The sequence below is a fragment of the Magnolia sinica genome, chromosome 5, assembly GCF_029962835.1.
Source record: "Magnolia sinica isolate HGM2019 chromosome 5, MsV1, whole genome shotgun sequence".
Lineage (NCBI taxonomy): Eukaryota > Viridiplantae > Streptophyta > Magnoliopsida > Magnoliales > Magnoliaceae > Magnolia > Magnolia sinica.
Genome location: NC_080577.1, coordinates 44,734,438 through 44,752,475, shown reverse-complemented (window position 1 = coordinate 44,752,475; position 18,038 = coordinate 44,734,438). Strand labels below are relative to the sequence as shown.

The 18,038-nt window shown below is 40.7% G+C and overlaps 1 protein-coding gene across 4 annotated transcripts in view; it reads right to left on the bottom strand.

Annotated features, from left to right (window-relative positions):
- LOC131245999 (uncharacterized) overlaps nt 1-12,468 on the bottom strand; it is a 41,638-nt gene extending 29,170 nt beyond the window's left edge. The window contains exon 1 of one of the 4 annotated variants that reach the window (XR_009171067.1): nt 12,097-12,468. Coding sequence is in view for 2 of the 4 variants with exons in the window: in XM_058245843.1 (XP_058101826.1) it covers nt 12,097-12,355 (259 nt within the window). In the remaining 2 variants the exon portion in view is untranslated. The remainder of the gene's footprint in view (nt 1-12,096) is intronic. The other 3 variants (XM_058245843.1, XM_058245844.1, XM_058245845.1) reach the window with 3 other exon arrangements.
- Nucleotides 12,469-18,038: the final 5,570 nt, after the last annotated feature.

Genomic DNA, 18,038 nt, shown 5'->3' with positions numbered 1-18,038 from the left:
CAAAAGAAAAACAGACACAGAAAAGAAATGAAATGAAGAAACCTAAACAAACAACTATACAACTCAAGATAGGCCTCCCCTTGATGCGAGGACATGTGATGGCCTAACTTTAGATGTATGTATAATCAGGATGACGAGATTCAAATAAATTAATTAATCAACCAACTACTTTCTAATTAAAGAGATTAGGCAAATCTCAACACAGAAATGAGATCATTAGGCAAATCTCAACACATAAATGAGATCATTCCGTCAAGATCATGCACCTTAGCATAAAATCGCATAAACGGTAAAAAGAGATGACCTAGGTATATGAGGATATCCCAGATCTAACATAAGTCAGTCCACAATCAAGCTTGGATCTGATTCTATTGACTAGTCATCCCTCTTTTCTGTTTTAATCAAAGGGAATGTCCAGAAGAACGAAAGGGATAAAGAATGGAGGGTTCGAGATGAAGAAACTACGGGTCCTTTGTCATCAAAAGAAAAGAAGGCGGATTTCTTACCTCTTCCTGCACCTCGAAGATTTGGGAAGAAGGAAACCTGAAACCAGGGTGGAATCCTCAACACCCAAGGGCCAATCCTAAAACCCTAATCTCTTGATAAAAGAGGGAAAAAAGATACGAATTTTTATTTATTCAATAATAATAAAATAAGGTTTCTCATAATGTATATATAAGCTATTAGAAAAAGTAAAGTGCATTAAAGCCCCTGAAAACAAGAAAAATAACAAAAAAATGAAATTTTTTAAAAAAATGCACTAAAGCCCCTGAAAACAAGAAAAAGAACAAAAAAACGCCTAAAACTAAAACACCCACACGACGGGGTGTGAAATCCACCCCATGGGTGGTCATGCCACTCCTGCACTCGTGGCATGTCAAAAAATGGGTTCGATGGACCTAGCGTCCATCCACGTTAACTCCCCCACTCCAGTACTCTGTCGGCAACACCTCCTCCTCTAGTACACTCTAAAGGTTGCACTACTAATGTCTGCATCAATTCTCCCCAAGTAGGAAGAATTTACCACCGGCGAAAGTGAACTCTTGTATCTCTCGAGCAAATCGGGGTCGATGCGCTGTAGCTCTGTCTCTGTGATCCAAGAGTTATTTGTAATGGGCCTATTCCTCCATTTGACTAGGAATTTGGAAACCCCCGGAACGAGTGGAAACTGCCTCAGAGTCCAAAATTTTCTCTATTTCGTCTCTTCTCGGTGCAGGTGGAAGAGAAGATGGGTACAGGAATGTCAAGCTATGGCTAAGGCCCATATATAGGGGGGTCTAGGAAGAAACAGGGGAACCAGTAGATAGAGGTGATGACTCGTGATAGAGAACTATATCTTCCACATTAAATATGGAATTGATGCCCATGGTAGCAGGGATATCGACAATATAAGGGGTTAGACCCCAACCTTTTTACAATTTTATGTGGGCCTATGCTACGGGCATGAAGCTTCTTCACGGATCCATGCGAAAACTGATCAGACCTAATACGAACCATGACATCATCTCTATATTAAAATTCCTTAAATCTCTTATGAGTGTCAGCAGAAAGTTTATAATGTTCATTACTTAGAAAGTAAAACAGGTCAAGTTTATAATCTCTTGTGACGTCTTCCTGACTCAAGGTTTGCTCCCTCCATCCCAAAGGGTACTTTGGGGGTTTCCTTATAGCAATGGTTGCCCAAGCACCCTGAGCTTTGACAAAGTGAAACAGGATAATGTAATCGTCTTCATTTTCCCTGAAAGACATTCCCACCAACTTGTCGAACTCTATAAATGCTTCCTTAACCTTATGAGGATTTTCGCAATTGGATAAAATTGAGGCAGACCCCAAAGGGGGTCCCTCAGAGCTCGAGGGGAGAGTATGCATTGGCAGGGGAATGTCTTCAGGGACAACTTGAAGAGGGGAAACATTTAAGATCAGAGAGGAGGAAGAGTGTAGGAGACAATTAGAGGCGAGTGAAGAGGAGAGGTGATAAGCAGTTGTCTCCAGATTAATCAGCACAAGCGCCCACTATGGGTCAGCCAAAAAGGGATGAGAAGGGTTTAGAATAGAGGCAAGAAGACGTCAATACTAGTCGGGAATAGAGAGAGATGAGGGTTAATGAAGAAAGGGAAAGAGAAAATTTGAGGAGATTTGTCGTTGAGGGGGAGAATAAGAGAGTTGTAGAAGATTTTAGAAGCGAAGAGATCAAACTCCTAGACCTTGAGCGTCCCACCCGAAGCTAGTCCTCCACGTGGCGAGACTAGGACCAAAGCATTGTCAGGGGAGGAGATATTTTCTCCCACCATTGGAAGATATTCGAACACATGGTCCACGCGTCAGGAGAGCTTTAGGCTCTTGGGGGCTAGAAAGCTAAGAAGGCTTAATTGTCTGACAGAGCAAGGTAGACGTGTCAGCATAGGAGGAAGGGAGATCATCTCCCGAATCTGGTTGCTGCCAGGATGAATCATGGGGTGTCGACACATTGTCTCCGACCTCACCTTCGTTGACGTAATCATCAGACTCGAACGAGGAAGAGAGGGAGGCCTCTAGTGTTGGCTTTGAGGTAACACGTGGCACTTTCTGAATGGCCCCCAATTCAGCAGCGTTAATGAAAGGGGGCTTGAAAGATCTCTCTGCTAACGTCATCAACAAAGGATCCTACCAAGGATAGATTGCAAGATCGTCTGAAGGCTCTCTTAGCATACCATAATAGGGGGAGCTAATCTTGATGCAACCCAGTGCCGGACAAGTGTCGACATTAGGCTGTGGTTAGACAATAATCGTAGCATCAATAGGTTCTTGGAGACGAAGAACGGATGGCAAAGATTGTGCCACACATCGAAGTCCCTAGAATGGCAAGATGATCGGGCTCGCGAGATGAGGGTCCCATGTCAACAGTGGAGATGGAAGGCCCCAATGATGGGAAGTTGTTCTCCCATACTTAGCAGGCACAGGTACATGAGAAGGGTTTGGTGCTCCTATGGAGGATGGGGAGGTCGTGCTCCTTCGATAAGGTCGGTCGTCGGAAGAGACACATCATGGAAATTGGCACACGTAGGAGAGACGAACTTTGGCCACACAACAATTTGAAAATCGGACCTCCCACACCACCATTGGAATGCTGGAGATGAGAGAAATGGACCGATTTCTCTTCATTGTGACATGAGCAAACCAAAGATCCTATCCAGACTCCGTCGCCATCTCTGACACACGAACCCACCATCAACAAGAATTCCAAGTTCCATAGTTTTTTAGGAATGCCAGAAAACAAGTACCAAACATCGATTGAACCAAATGGGGAGATGGACATCATGGGGCCATCTTGGCAACAAGCACCCGCTGAAAGAATGTAGTCTAGGTTGATTACTGGCTTGAGGTTAAGGAGAAACTCCAATACTTCAAGTGGTTTTAGACAAAAATCCTCTTACCTAATCTTACAACTAATACCTAGATGAGACTTAGTATCTAGCAGAGAAGCTCCTTCCCAATACAAGATCATCAGGCTTATTTTGTAGGGTGAAGCAACTTCGCTAACCAGACAACACTCCACCCAAATTTTCGAACCCACGTTTGAAATGACTTTTTGGATGCGGGCGAAAAAGGGGATTGGATCCAGCTTGGGGCAACGGGAGGGGCCTTATGAATTCAGAGACGGCAACGAGGAACCCTCGATACCACGTCCAAGAATGAGCGCTCTACAACCCTAGGATGCCCAACGCCCCCTGGCTTGACGCACTTCATAGCCAGGTCAAGAGCAAAGGATTGGCCAATGTTCTTAGATGTTAGAGCAACCGCCAAAGCCTCCTAGAGGAGGCCATACTGCGCCATCTGGACTGAGATCCGTTGCCCATTAAACCCTAACTGCTCAAGGAGGGAGAGAGCAGATCTAGCCGTTTCCATGGACTCAACTCGGACAAAAGAAAAACCCCATTTTTCCAAGGACCCTTTCTTTCTGGGGATTACTATTTCCATAACTTTACCCATCTTTTGAAATATTCGGGAGAGCATGTATTTGTCCCAATCTTCTAAAAAATGTTTATGACAAATAGGGTTGGGAAACTAGTAAGCTTAGAGATCGACATTTTTTTCGAAGTGTCTACAGGCTTCTTCTTGGTGACAAGAGTCCAACTTTCTTCCTCCAAAGATTTAGGAATGGCCGCTTTAGACAAAGCTTTACCCAGAATACCCCTATGGCCTTCATTGAAATGGTAACTGAGTCTCCTCCCTTTGGCTGAATCAAGTTTGGCTGAGAGAGATCAAAGTGGAGATAATGGCACCCCCAACTTTGAAGGATTGGGCATGTACTCCATGTTCCAGTGACCTTTCTCCCCTCCCTTCCGATCTGCCACAACCATGCCTACACCGTGAGGACCACTGAGGAAAATTGTCTCGTTCAATCTCAGTTGATCTTCCGACTCCAACCATCAATCTATTTTAGCAAGCTCTTTGCCAATCTTTTTTGACTTCTCACTTTTTTCCTTGCCGGGAGATTGCCATTGGATCGGAGGATCTGTCACTGTAATACGCCTCCTTGTCTTTATTCTGATTGAACTTCAGACCTCCTCTTTGAGAGTCTCCCTTCACCATCGATCCCTTCTCTTACAACCAGAGATCTATAGCAACAAGTAGCTATTTTTGGCAACGAGTAGCTTGTTTTTTACACCACCAATTCTCCCCTTTGCATTTGAATAGAATTTCCATTATTTCTCAAAAGAATGAAAGAAAAAAACAATAAATAAATAAATAAATAAACAAAAGAGGCCAATGGCAGGTGCATCATTAAAGAAGAAAAAATGATAGGGTACTTTTATAATGATGTAAATTTTATCGAAAGGAGAAGGCAATACAAATAACCATTAAGGCAATGGATAGATGTTCCACACACAAAGCTCAACCCTGTTAAAACCATCCATAGCTAGCATATCGGGCATTTGCTTATAACAAAACAAGGCTGAACGAGACATTGATGGAAGGGAGTAAGGTCCTATTTTCAATGTCATTGAAAATTACAACTCCAAGGAGCCGCATGGACTGGATATAACATGACATGGTATTAGAAGAATCTCCTTCCAAGATAAGAGGGCCAATGAAGAGCTTCATTCCAACCCCCATCATTTCTAATTTAGCTCGATTAGAATCTCGAACATCCATTGGGCCCAAAGTAACCACCAACCTTACTTCCCCTTTATCATCACTCATGACACCACCAACACCAGAGGCTCCCAAGTTCACCATAGAGTTGTCACTGATGTTTAACTTCCACCACCCTCCAGGACAAGGAATTCAAACATCACTTTTCCTCGAAGAGCAATGGTTCTCCCCAATGATCATTACCCAATTTCTATCAAGACACCTTTAAACTAATTAGCAATAAGGCCCCCATTTCAAAAGAGAGAACTTGATCCCCTCCATTACCTTCACTAACAATAAGGGGTTCCCATCAAACATCCTACTACTATTATGCTCTTTCCGAATACCTTGGATGACAGCAAGCAGAAGCATTCTCCACAAAATCTCTCCTTTCCAGTGGAAAATACCAGTTAAACAAGTCAACAGATCCTCCACTGAATTAGGTCGGACCCATGCAGCTTCAAAGGGATTAAAGAAATAGAACCTAACTTCCCACCCAACATCACCATCAAGAAGACCTTGCTTCTAGAAGCCGTTGGCCGTAGCTTCTACACAGGAAGCACAAATGGAGCCCAACACTTTGGCATTGTTGTTATTAGGGTAGACAACAACACAAAACACCTTAAAGAAACCTTTGACAGTGAATGAGGCACGAATTAAGGAAGCCCAGATTCTCTAGTCGAGCTCATTGATTGGGAGATGCATGCCATTAAGCACTTCCAAGCACTATATTAGCAACTCCACTTAGGAATCACAATTTTTTCTCCTTCAATAATCAAATTGCCTTCAGAAGCTGATAAGAAAATAGGAAGGTGTTCATGAAGCACAATCACATTGGCACTGTAATCTTCTATGCTAATATGACAAGAGAAAACGATTTTGATTTCCCCATTGCCATCCCTTAATTACTCATTTTAATATGATAATCAGTTTCTGCTATGTTTCAGTGCTTCAAAAAAATGGAAGAACTTCTTTGTGTATATGTGTGCCCGTGCAAGGTCCCACATGTTTGTGCTGGCTGAGCATGTGCATGTGCACATGTGCGAGAGGGCACACGCATCTCTTCTTCTTTTTTATCATTTCCTTTGCAAGGGTTGTTGAACTTTCAGACCTTTGTAAATGTTCTGAGAAACCTTTGTCCATGATAGTGGCTCATTGGCAACATCTGTGCTCACTGAGCATGTGCATGTGCGCATGTGCGAGAGAGCACCAGCATATCTCTTCTTCTTTTTTTTTCTCTTTTCTTTTCTTTTTTTTCCTTTGTAATGGTTGTCGAGCTTTCAATTCGTTTTTTCTTTTTTTCCTATGTAATAGTTCTCTCAACCAGGCATATATGCACATACCCCCTCTTGGGTCATTTAAAAAATACACATGTAGTTCCCTCTAGGGGTGCCAATGGGCCGGCTTAGGCCTGCTAAAATCAGAATTTTGAATAGGGCTGGCCTGATGGCCCGGCTGGAAACAGTTCAAAATCCGAGCCGAGACCAACCCCAGGCCCGGCCCGTTGACAGCCCTAGTTCCCTCCCTCCCTACCCAACGACTAAACACATACTAGCATCACCTTCCATGAAACTCGTTTGAGTTAACAAAGAAATAAATTTTTTGCTTAAAGCCTAAACTGCTAATGGTGCATTTGGTTGCTCCAAATATCATGAAAGATCATGAATATTTTGCACCAAATTAGAATGACTAATCATGAAATATCACAAATTTTATGATATTTGGTGCAACCAAATGCACTCTAAACTAATAGTCACAATCTATTGCTCCAAAAGGTAATAGCAAGCCAGGCCCTAGCTTATTTAAATCATGGCCTGACTATATTAAGTATATTTTCTATTTGACTAATGAGAGCACCAATTTAAGTTTCTTTATTCTACTTTAATCTTCTTCGCAATGTTGTCATATGCAGTCGCATAAGTGATTATGCCACCGCATATGCCATTTTGGACTAGTGGACCGCATATGCCACATATGTGGTTATTGTCGTTGGGGCTAATGCAGTCACATAGAGAAGTATGCGATCGCATAAGTCATAATTATGCGGTTATGCCATCACGTACACAATATACGATGACATAACCTCCCGACGGTTAAATTTCTTATCATTGGGACTTCTATTCCCATCTCTCTCTCTCTCTCTCTCTCTCTCTCTCTCTCTCTCTCTCTCTAAGATACTCTATACAAAGTTCATGGATTTGAAACTCCTGCTCATAATGACACATAAATAAAATTTATATGTTGTTTTTCATATTTTTTTTAGTATATGTATTCATTTGAGCAGTTTTTAGTTGACTTGTTATAGTCTAATAGTCTAATAAAACAATTCCCTAGTCCCTACACTTGTAGTATTTTACTTAATTTTTCTTTTTTCTTTTTTCCTTAAATTTTCAAGTTTTTTCAAAAGTAAAAAATATATATATTTGGGGGGTTGTGCTATCGCATAAGTGAACAGCCCCCTTGGGTCGCACGGAATCACTTATGCCATTTGACAACATTGCTTCTTAGTCTTAACGACATTTCAGACTTTCATAGTAGCGGAATACTACCATGACGTGTTATTCGTAGAATTTCTATGCAGTTCCCTCCTCACCATACATTCAACAAACATGTATGAGTATGATAATTGGGATTGTTGATATGGTGCATGGTTTAAAAGATCGTATGTCATTGATATTGAATTGAGTATCGGCCAATGCTACTATGAGTCTATGACATGTGAGTCGCAGAAGTTCCATGCATTTCCCTCCTCACCATACATGCAGCAAAAATGTATGAGTATGACGACTAGGATTATTGATATGGTGCATGGTTTAAAAGATTGTCTAAAATAAATATCAAGTTGACTCAAACGGTTCGAGGCCTAAACTTGGAAGAGAGGCAAAGACTCCCTCTAAAACATGCAAGTCCCTTGGAACTCATTCCAACTCAACAAAGTCTCATGGTCTGTCCATGTCGGCAACCATGTTGGCAATATGCATGGAGCCAGATGATCGACTCGTGCCACTCATCCAAGTCCTATTGGTATCAATGATACAATGTGGACTCACAGTCAACCAAACTTAGCATAGAAACCGGTCTTTTAATCCATGATCTGGTGGGGCACCACAAGGATGGCGCTAAACCATAAATGACATTACTACTGTGATTTGTAGGGTTGTAAATGGGTCAGATGCTTGTCAAATATTGCAATATCTATAGCTGATCAGCTCAAAAGCCATGTGATCGAGCAAAAGATCCCATGTTCAAATCTGATTTCTCGGATTGGAAATGTACATGACTATCCATTACCAGTCATAGATGCACTATACCCAAATGAGTCAATTTTATATGAGTGTGACCCAGCATTCCAAGACCAACAGTATGTTGATCTAGACCGTTGATATGATGGGCCTCGCTATAAATGTGGTATGGGCCAAACACTGCAGATTAGCTAATCCTATCCATCCGATCTATCACCATTAAAATAGTATCAATTGGGTCAATTAGGAAAATGGCCTCTAGTAATCGAGTAAGCATTGGGAGAAGGATCCCTTCTCAACAACACACACAACAATATCAATCAATCAAGAGAGAGAGAGAGAGAGAGAGAGAAGATGCAAATCACAACACAGATTTACATGGTTCCCTTTTGGTACGTCCATGGATTCACACAAATTCACTGTGCTAAAAGGCAAAAAACGAAGAAGCAACTCTCAATACAATGACTCCTCTCGTTCTCATGACAATATATATTGCCCCAAAACGAACTAGGGTTTACATAAAACACCTTGTGAAATTCGAAAACCCCCCACAATGTTGGCTGGATTATTGGTACATCTTTAGTGATCAGGCTCCACAAATTGTAACAATAAGAAGAAATGTATATAGTACTATCCGTATCCAGTCTACTTAGAAGTCGAGGATTGGGTAAGCAGATCTGGACAAGAGCAAAATATTTTCATGCCATAGCTAATGCGCGAGCTAGGGCCAAGTGCATTTAATCTCTCATGGTAGATGGGGGATAAATCCCCCATTTCTGATGTTGTGGTTAATTATTATAAGAACCTACTCTCGAATGAGGGATACTATCGACCTGGTTTAGATCCTGTCTTTCAATTCCCTCTCTATTGTCGAGGCAAACTCCCTGTTGCCCTTCTCCCCCGAGGAGATCTATCAAGCTATCCACGAGCTAGCTAGGGACAAAAGTCAAAGGGCCTGTTGGTTTTCCTTTGGCATTCTTCTAGTCCTTCTGGGATTTAATCAAGGAAGACTTTTTTGAGTTTGTTAATGATTTATTTGCCTCTAGTAGAATACCCTTCGAGTTTGGATGCACATTTTTTGCTTTGATTCCTAAGGTTGAGGGCATTGACTCTTTGAAAAACTTTAGTCCTATTAGCTTGGTTGGTAGTCCTTACAAGAGCATCACGAAGGTCCTTAGCAAGCAAATTAAAAGGGTTGTCCCTGAGGTAATCTCTCCTTTCCAAAGTGCCTTTGTAGCGAACCGTTAGATTTTGAATAGCTTACTCATAGCTCATGAATGCCTCAATTCTTGCTTCATATCTAGTAAGAAAGGTAGTCTGTAAACTTGATTTGGAAAAGGCTTATGACCATGTTGATTGGTCTTTTTTAGACTATATGCTTAGTCATTTGGGGTTCGGGGAGAAATGGAGAGGTTGGGTCAGAGTCCATGTCTTCAGCACCAAATTTTTTGTTCTTATTAACGGATCCCCATTTGGCTTCTTCAAAGCCTCCCAGTGGCTCCGCTAGGGAGACCCACTATCTCCCTTTCTTTTTGTAATTGTGGCAGAAGCCCTTTCTCGAATGCTGCTACAAGGGTAGGCCAAATATCTTTTTCTAGGTTTTGAGGTCCCCAATTTCCCTCATGGCATTAATCATCTCTTGTTCGTTGACAATACTCTTTTACTTTGTGAGGCAGTTCATTCTCAGATAGCTTATTTGAGGATAACAAGAATTGGTTTGAAGTTGTTTCGGGTTTAAATATTAACTTTGCAAAAAGTGAGTTGCTGGGTTAATTTATCTCTGTAGGAGGTGGGGGATTACTCTAAGATCTTTGAATGCAAGGTAGGATCCTTCCCATCCTCATACTTAGGGCTCCCCTTTGCGTAGGAAAGCCTCCCTTGTTTCTGTAGGACAGAGTTTTGGATAGGATGGAATGCAAACTTTCTCCCTAGAAGGATAAACTCCTTTCCCTGGGAGCAAGAATCACCCTCATCAAGGCTTCTCTATCGTATATTCCTATTTATTTCCTATACTCGTTCAAATGTCCAGCTTTGGTCTTGAAACATATAGACAAGCTCAGGATAGACTTTCTATGGCAAGGGGAGCCTCCAATAGGAAACTTCATGCGCTAAATAGGCATGAAGTTTGCAATCCAATTTCTGAAGGTAGAGCTGGTATCAAGAACATATCCTTAGTTAATTCGGGCCTCCTTGGTAAATGGGTCTAGAGATTTGGGTTTGAAGAGTCATCTCTTTGGAGAAGGGTTCTAGCTACCAGATATGGCACCTCAGCAATGGGGTGGTGGACTAGAAATTCTTCCCTCTACAAGGTCTCCTACATTTGGAAATCCATCGCTATCTCGACCCCTTTAGTCACAGCTGGTTTTAGGTTTTTGGTGGGCGAAGGCTCCAGAGTGCGGTTTTGGGAGGACCTGTGGTGTGGTCCCTCCCCTCTTAAGGACTCCTTCCCCTCCCTTGCAAACCTTTGCCCGTATACATGCATTTCTGTGGCCTCGTGACTGACTTACTGTCCTTGCCCTTCTGCAGGGCAAGGAGCTCTCAGAATGGTTTTCTAATTCTTTGGAGTGGTGTCATTCAACCAAAGGGGAGTTCTCAATGAGGTCACTCTACATGGTGCTAGCTACTAATATGGCGGGTAGTTGTTCTAGTCACACTTCTCACTGATGGTTTTACGGTGCCCGCCCAAAGGTGGCTGCGTTTGCTTGGTCAGCTGGCAGGAACAGAATCCTCACCATGGACAACCTTCATAAGAGGTCATTCATTATTCCGAATGGCTGCCCTCTCTATCTCGAGGCAGAAGAATTGGTCGATCACCTCTTCATTCGTTGTGCCTTCTCTTAGATAGTTTGGTCCAGTATTTGGAGAGTAGCCTAAGTCTTCTAGGTCATGCCCCTTTCGATTCCTGATTTGCTTTTCCAGTGGCACTCTAAAAGTGGAGGCCTTCTCGGCAGAAGAAAGTGGAGATTGGGGTTGCTAGCCTCTTTATGGGCCATCTGGTTAGAACAGAATAAGCACTGTTTCTGCAACTCAGTTGAGTCAGGAGCTAGGGTTGCCCAATCAGTCAGGGATTGGGCCCTGTAGGCAGTCTGTTATTGTTTTTCCTTTGGGGTAGCTTCCTAGCCGCTGGGGCTAGTGTTTGTTTCTGAGTTTTTTCTGTTTCTTTTCTTTTGTGGCTTTGCCTCTTTTTATTTTTGTGGCTTTCTGTCAATAAAATTATCATCTTTCAAAGAAAAAGGAAGTCGAATTGGGTAAAAAATTGGGTATCTGAATCTGAACATAAATGGATATCCATTGCCAGCCCTAGTGATTAGAGAATTCTGACCATCCAATTCGTGTGGGTATTGCATTTCAATGTGGAACATTCCTCTGTTTTGCATGAACGTTCCTTTGCAGGATCCTGTTGAGACAATCCAGGTTACTGATAGAACAGCTACCATAGTCCAATCTGATTTACAGAATCTGGTCCATCCACGTGGTCTACCCCAATCAATGGTCCCGATCACCATATGCTAGCACCTTCATGATAAATCAACTAAATGCTCGCATGGAACTCACAAGAAATTCTACTCGGCATCCAAATTTTCCAATAAAAAATTAAAGTCGACTCCAAACTTAATAAGAAATAACAAATAAATGAGTGCAAGCGGGAGAAGGCCTAAGGCCTACAATTTCGGATAGTCCCACGGAGTATGAAACCCCTTTCCACACTTGAAAAACAGAGAGAGAGAGAGAGAGAGACCTGGATAGGAAGGTTTTGGAAGCTGAATCGGACCGGGATCGGCCTTTGGATCTTCGAAATTCCTTAGCCAGAAAAAGTCAGAGAAGGTCTTGGAGAATTTGGAGAGATGGACGGTTTTAACCCCGTCCAACCCTCTTCTTATGAACTCTCTATCATTGTGAATGACCTCCGAGAAGTGACTGAAGCGTCGTTGTCTTTGCTTTGGCGTGGTAGATGACAGGCAGCTGCATATTTGAAGGCCTGTAGCAGCAGACGCCATGAGAGAGAGATGGGAGTTTCTGGAGTCAGGAGAAGGCTGTTATTACTGCCTCACATTTGGAAAAGCATATGGCAGAGAGAGCAGTTGCGTGTCGAAGGCAGGAGGTGTGTTTGTACGGCGGGGTTATTAATTAAAACGGACCTCAACTATGATGTAATAAAGCGACAACAGAATTGAATCCATATATTTTTTTAGTCATGTTTACATTTTTGTGGAATTTTAAAATGACGAAAATGTCTCCATGTTCACTGTACTCCAGAGTTGAATCGTTATATTGAGAATGGAGTCGTTACTCCACTGGATCAACAATTGATACTAGCAAGGTTGATTTTATCAATTTACTTTATTTGGATAATTGTTATTGTAATATATAGTCATTTAAAAAAATAAAAAATAAAAATAAAATTATTTATGACTCACAACTGTATTAATGTTATGAGTTAATTCTAAACTATTTCCTCTAATGTAGATCATTCATGATGAGTTTTGACTTCAATCTTAGATAAATGATATGAAATTAAAATTCATTTTCATGAGATGGCTTGAATCTACTATAAGATAATCCAATAGGCCTCACACAAGATGTGGATGGGTTCAATAGGTAAGTCCCTCGCACGAAAAAGTCATTTTGTCTTTTCTTTCTCTTTCTTCTTTATTTTTTTCACGAGAGGGGACCATTTGGTTGTTATGACCATCGCCACCTCTGTGAGGCTCGCTCCGACAAGCTTTTAGCATCATTCCCTCTATTTTTGTGAGCTTCTGAATGTTTTTTAATATTTTTTGTCACACTCTTTGACGTAAAAGCTATGACGGACAAATGTAGGTTTAAGTTACGATAATAATAGCTTTTGTGTTTTTTTTTTAATCAATGATAGGAGTTTGTGAAATGGATGAGGATATGGTGGTTCTTTTTATAATTGTTTTTTTTTTTATGGGTATAAATAGTGAGAGTTTGTAAAAAGTATGAATTTTGTAATTAATTAATTTTGAAATGAAAAGATGTTGTAATTGATAAATGTGATGAATGTTGTAGTTGAAAATTGTTGAAATGAATGAACGTTCATAGCTCCTTGTGGGTTGCAGATTCTACAAAAACTGTCATAAATCCCTCGTTACATGTCTGATTTTGGTGATATTATATTTGTTGGAAAGGTAATTTGATTTACTTTCAAATGGCTTTGAAACTACCTCATTTGGATACCATTTGATTACCCAAAAGTAGGCCCAAAGTTATTGTGTTTTGTCAATACTTACTGGATCGTCCGTCTCACGAAAACGGTCATAACTCCATCGTTACATGTTCGATTTAGGTGATCTTATACTCGTTGGAGATATGTTGATAAATTTTCAAATGAATTTAAAATTACCTCATTTGGACACCATTTGATTAGCCAAAAGTGGGCCCAAAGTTACTATGGTTCATTGATATTCACTATGATCTCTGGCACTCACTATGAATCGTCTGTCCCACGAAAACGGTCATAACTCCCTCATTATATGTCCGATTTAAGTGATTTTATACTCATTGAAAAGGTAATTTAATAAACTTTCAAATGATTTAGAATCACCTTATGTAGAAATTATTTGATTTCCCAAAATTAGACCCAAATTTATTGTGATTCGCCGATATTTATTGTGGATCACCGGTACTTATTATCGATCGTATGTCCCACGAAAACTATCATGACTCACTCGTTACATGTCCGATTTAGGTGATCTTATACTCATTGGAAATGCAATTTGGTAAAGTTTCAAGTGAATTTAGAATCACCTTATTTCAACTCCACTTGATTGCTTAAAAGTGGATCCAATTTATTATGGTTTGTTAATACTCACTGTGGATTGCATGTCCCACAAAAATGGTCATAACTCCTTCATTACATGTCTGATTCAAGTGCTCTTATACTCGTTGGAAAGGAAATTTGATGAACTGTCATGTTCTTTTAAAATTACCTAATTTGGATATTTCTTCATCACCAACAAGTGGGCCCAAAGTTAATATAGTTTCTTTGATACTCATTATGGATCGTTGATCCCATGAAAACGGTCATAACCCCCTCGTTACATGTCTGACTTGGGTGTTCTTATACTTTTTAAAAATATAATTTCATGAAATTTTAAATGAATTTAGAATTACATCATTTTGACACCATTTGATTAGTCAAAAGTGAGCCCAAAGTTATTATAGTTCGTCGATATTCATTGTGGTTTGCAGATCCCACAAAAATGGTCATAACTTCATTGTTACATGTTCGATTTGGGTGATCTTATACCCATTGGAAATATAATTTGATTAAATTTCAAATGGCTTTAGAATCACAACATTTTTATACCATTTTATTGACCAAAAATTAAACCAAAGTTTATTACAGCATTTATCACCAGAATAAGATATCCAAATATATAAACCTTAGGCACACTTTTAGGAAATCAAATGGTGTACAAATGATTTAATTCTAAATCTATTTGAAATTTCATTAAATTACCTTTCCAACAAGTATAAGATCACCTAAATCGAACATGTAACGAGGGAGTTATGACCATTTTCGTGGGATCTGTGATCCCCAGTGAGAATTGGCAAACCACGGTAACTTTGGGTTAGGGTTGTACACGAGTAGAGCTAGCTCGAAAAGCTTGCTTGGCTTGGCTTGATCTAGCTCGAATCAACTTGGCTTGAAGGATGACTTGGGGCAAGCCAAGCTTCATACTACCCAACTCGTTTTGAAAACGAGCCGAGGTCGAGCATAGTGCAGCTCGACTCGAACTCAGCTCAACTCGAAGCTCGAGCTCGGCTCAACTCGAATATATTATTATTATTATTATTATTATATTTTTTAAAAAGTTAAAATTTCAAAACTTAAAAAAACCCTACTCGTACCTAGCCATCCCTTTCCCTTTCCCTTACCCAACCCGCCGCGACTCGCACTCGAGCAGGCAAGCTCCACAATCTCTCTCTCTCTCTCTCTCTCTCTCTCTCTCTCTCTCTCTCTCTCTCTCTCTCTCGGCCACTCACCCGGCTCAGCATATGCTCAACTCGTCTTAGCCCAATTCAGCATCTACACTCGGCCACTCGCTCAAGCTCCTCTCTCTCAGCACCTACAAAGGTAGCTCTATTATCTATTTCTCGATCTAATATATATTTTTTTTATGTAATTGAATATTTGTTTTGTTTGGGGGTGGGTTGGGTGGATGGGTTGAGTCGAGTGCGAGTTGGATGTTGGATCCAGTGCAGGTTGGGTGTTGGGTTGGGTCAGGCTGGGCGTTGAGTCGGGTTGGGTTGGGTGTGGGTTGGGTACTGGGTTGAGTCAAGTTAGGTGTGGGTGTTGAGTCGGGCTGGGTTGGCTGCGAGTTGGGTGTTGGTCTACTGGGTTGGGTCGAGTTGGGTGCTAGTCTGCTGGGTTGGGTGTTGGTTGAGTTGGGGTTGGCTTCTAGCTTGTTGGGTTGGGTCAGGTTGGGTTGAGTTAGATGTTGGGTGGTTGGGTTGGGGATGTTGAGTGTTAAGTCGAGTAGGGGATGGCCGCTGGGTTAGGTCGGGTGGAGTTAGTCAAATTAGATTTGCATTTTCTAGAGTTGAAAGTGAAAAATGATGAATTGTAAATTTATAATTGTGAATCTGTATATCTGTGAATGGATATTATAAATTATATTTGCATGATTTTCTTTATTTTTCTTATAACAATATTTCTCTTACAATGAAATGGTGTGCATCAATGTCTTTAGATGATCCATCCACCAATATTTGGAATTATGGTTCCCAATTCAACTCCCCATACTATGGAAGAATGAATATTTAATGCAATTTGTGTAGGGATAGATTTGTAAACAAAACAAATCAGCTTAGACTACACTTATCAGGTTGGAGGGAGACGCAAAACCATGTCCCAGAGCATCAGGGAAGGTACGTGTTTTATTTCATGCTCTTGTAGACTCCAACAAGAAGCCTTCCACCCCCTCCCCACTTAGAATATAACCAGCCATAAGATATACCATAACAGACCTATTTCAATCAATGAAGAATCTGAAATAGAGAGAGTGAAAGAATTAGTAGGAAAGAGGAAGAGGAGAAGGAAGCTAGATTGAGAACTTTGGAAAAAGAGCAATTAAAACTAGCCTTGAAGTTAAGTAAGGAAGAGGTAGAGGCATCTAGATGTCAACAATGTTCTCCTCAACAACATGAGACTAAAGAAGGGCTAAGCTCGGCTAGCAAGAAGCCATTGAAGTTTATTTCCAAACTCACCTCATTCTATAAGATCTTGGGTACTCTGTAAAATCAACTCACAATTAATTTTTTTTGACAAAGATAACTAAATCTATACAAGAACATGATGGAAAAGTCTCCCCACCTTTTAATTCAGGGGAGGTTGATGAGCATTTTGGAGAAGATACTGAAATTGCAGTTTACACTGCTGATACTAAAGAAGGAATCTGAGCTAAGGTCCTAGAGGGGGGTGAATAGGACTTTTCAATTATTTACGCCTATTTAAAAACTTGATTACCTAACTTAAATGATCATTCAATTTAAAGCAAGTAAGGCAATATAACTCTAATGACTTCCAAGCCAATTAAAGGATCTAATCATAAAGACTATTAGAGATATGCAGATATAATGACTAGCCTACTGTTGTGTGCTTGTGTGTGGAATGTGTTTCCTATTAATGAATAGCATTCATCCAATCATGTATACAAAATTAAGCATTCATGCATATATAAACATGATTAAACAGATGCGTAAATGACAATTCCAAACATAAGCATTTATAATGGTTCGGCTACGTGCCTACTCCACTCCTGGCATCCACACTCAATCCCAAAGTGCACTGAATTTCACTATCAATGGTTTTTAATAGGTTCACCAATAACCTTTTACAATCCTACACTAAGGATACAATTTATGCACTCTGAAAGAGCAAAGGTCCTACACCTAGAACCCACGTTTAGACACACTGGCCAAGGTCCCACACTAGGCACCTACCGTATAGGCCCACCAGCCAAGGTCCCACACAAGGCACCTACGTTTAGGCCCACCAACCAAGATCCCACACAAGGCACCTACGTTTAGGCCCACTGGCCAAGGTCCCACACTAGGAACCTAATTGAGTTTTTGATAGTAAACTCTTAACTCAATCTACACGAGGAAAGAGACAAAACTTTTGAACTCTTAAAATGACACTTACTTGTCGGATTGAGTTCTTTCTTGTAGCTCGTTTCGGGTTGCTGGATCTTCGCGCTCCCGTGCTTGAATCAGCTTCTCGGTGCTCCCCCGATCGCTTAGCTTTGATTTACTTATTGGTTCAGCTTCATGATAAAAAACCTTGCATAAGATGTACCTAAAAAGGTGACCAAGGTTATGGGAGTTGGTTGAATCTCCTATCTAGGATAATGAGTGGATTTCCTAAGAGATTCAACTTATGGACGCTCTAGAATATCAAAGAATCAAGGATATTCATATTAGGTTGGTCTTTGTACTCTAGAGAAGGCATGAGTTCATGTTCTTCATTAAATAGGAGTTTTGAATGTTCATAGAAGTGAAGGATCACAATGAAGAGAATATGAACTCATATGGATAGAGTCTAAATGGGCTAAGATAAGCTTGGGATACACTAGAGACTCTATGGTGCCTATTTTCACTAATTTTGTAAGTTTCTACAAGATGCTTTTATAGACAAAAGCTTCTAACAGATAG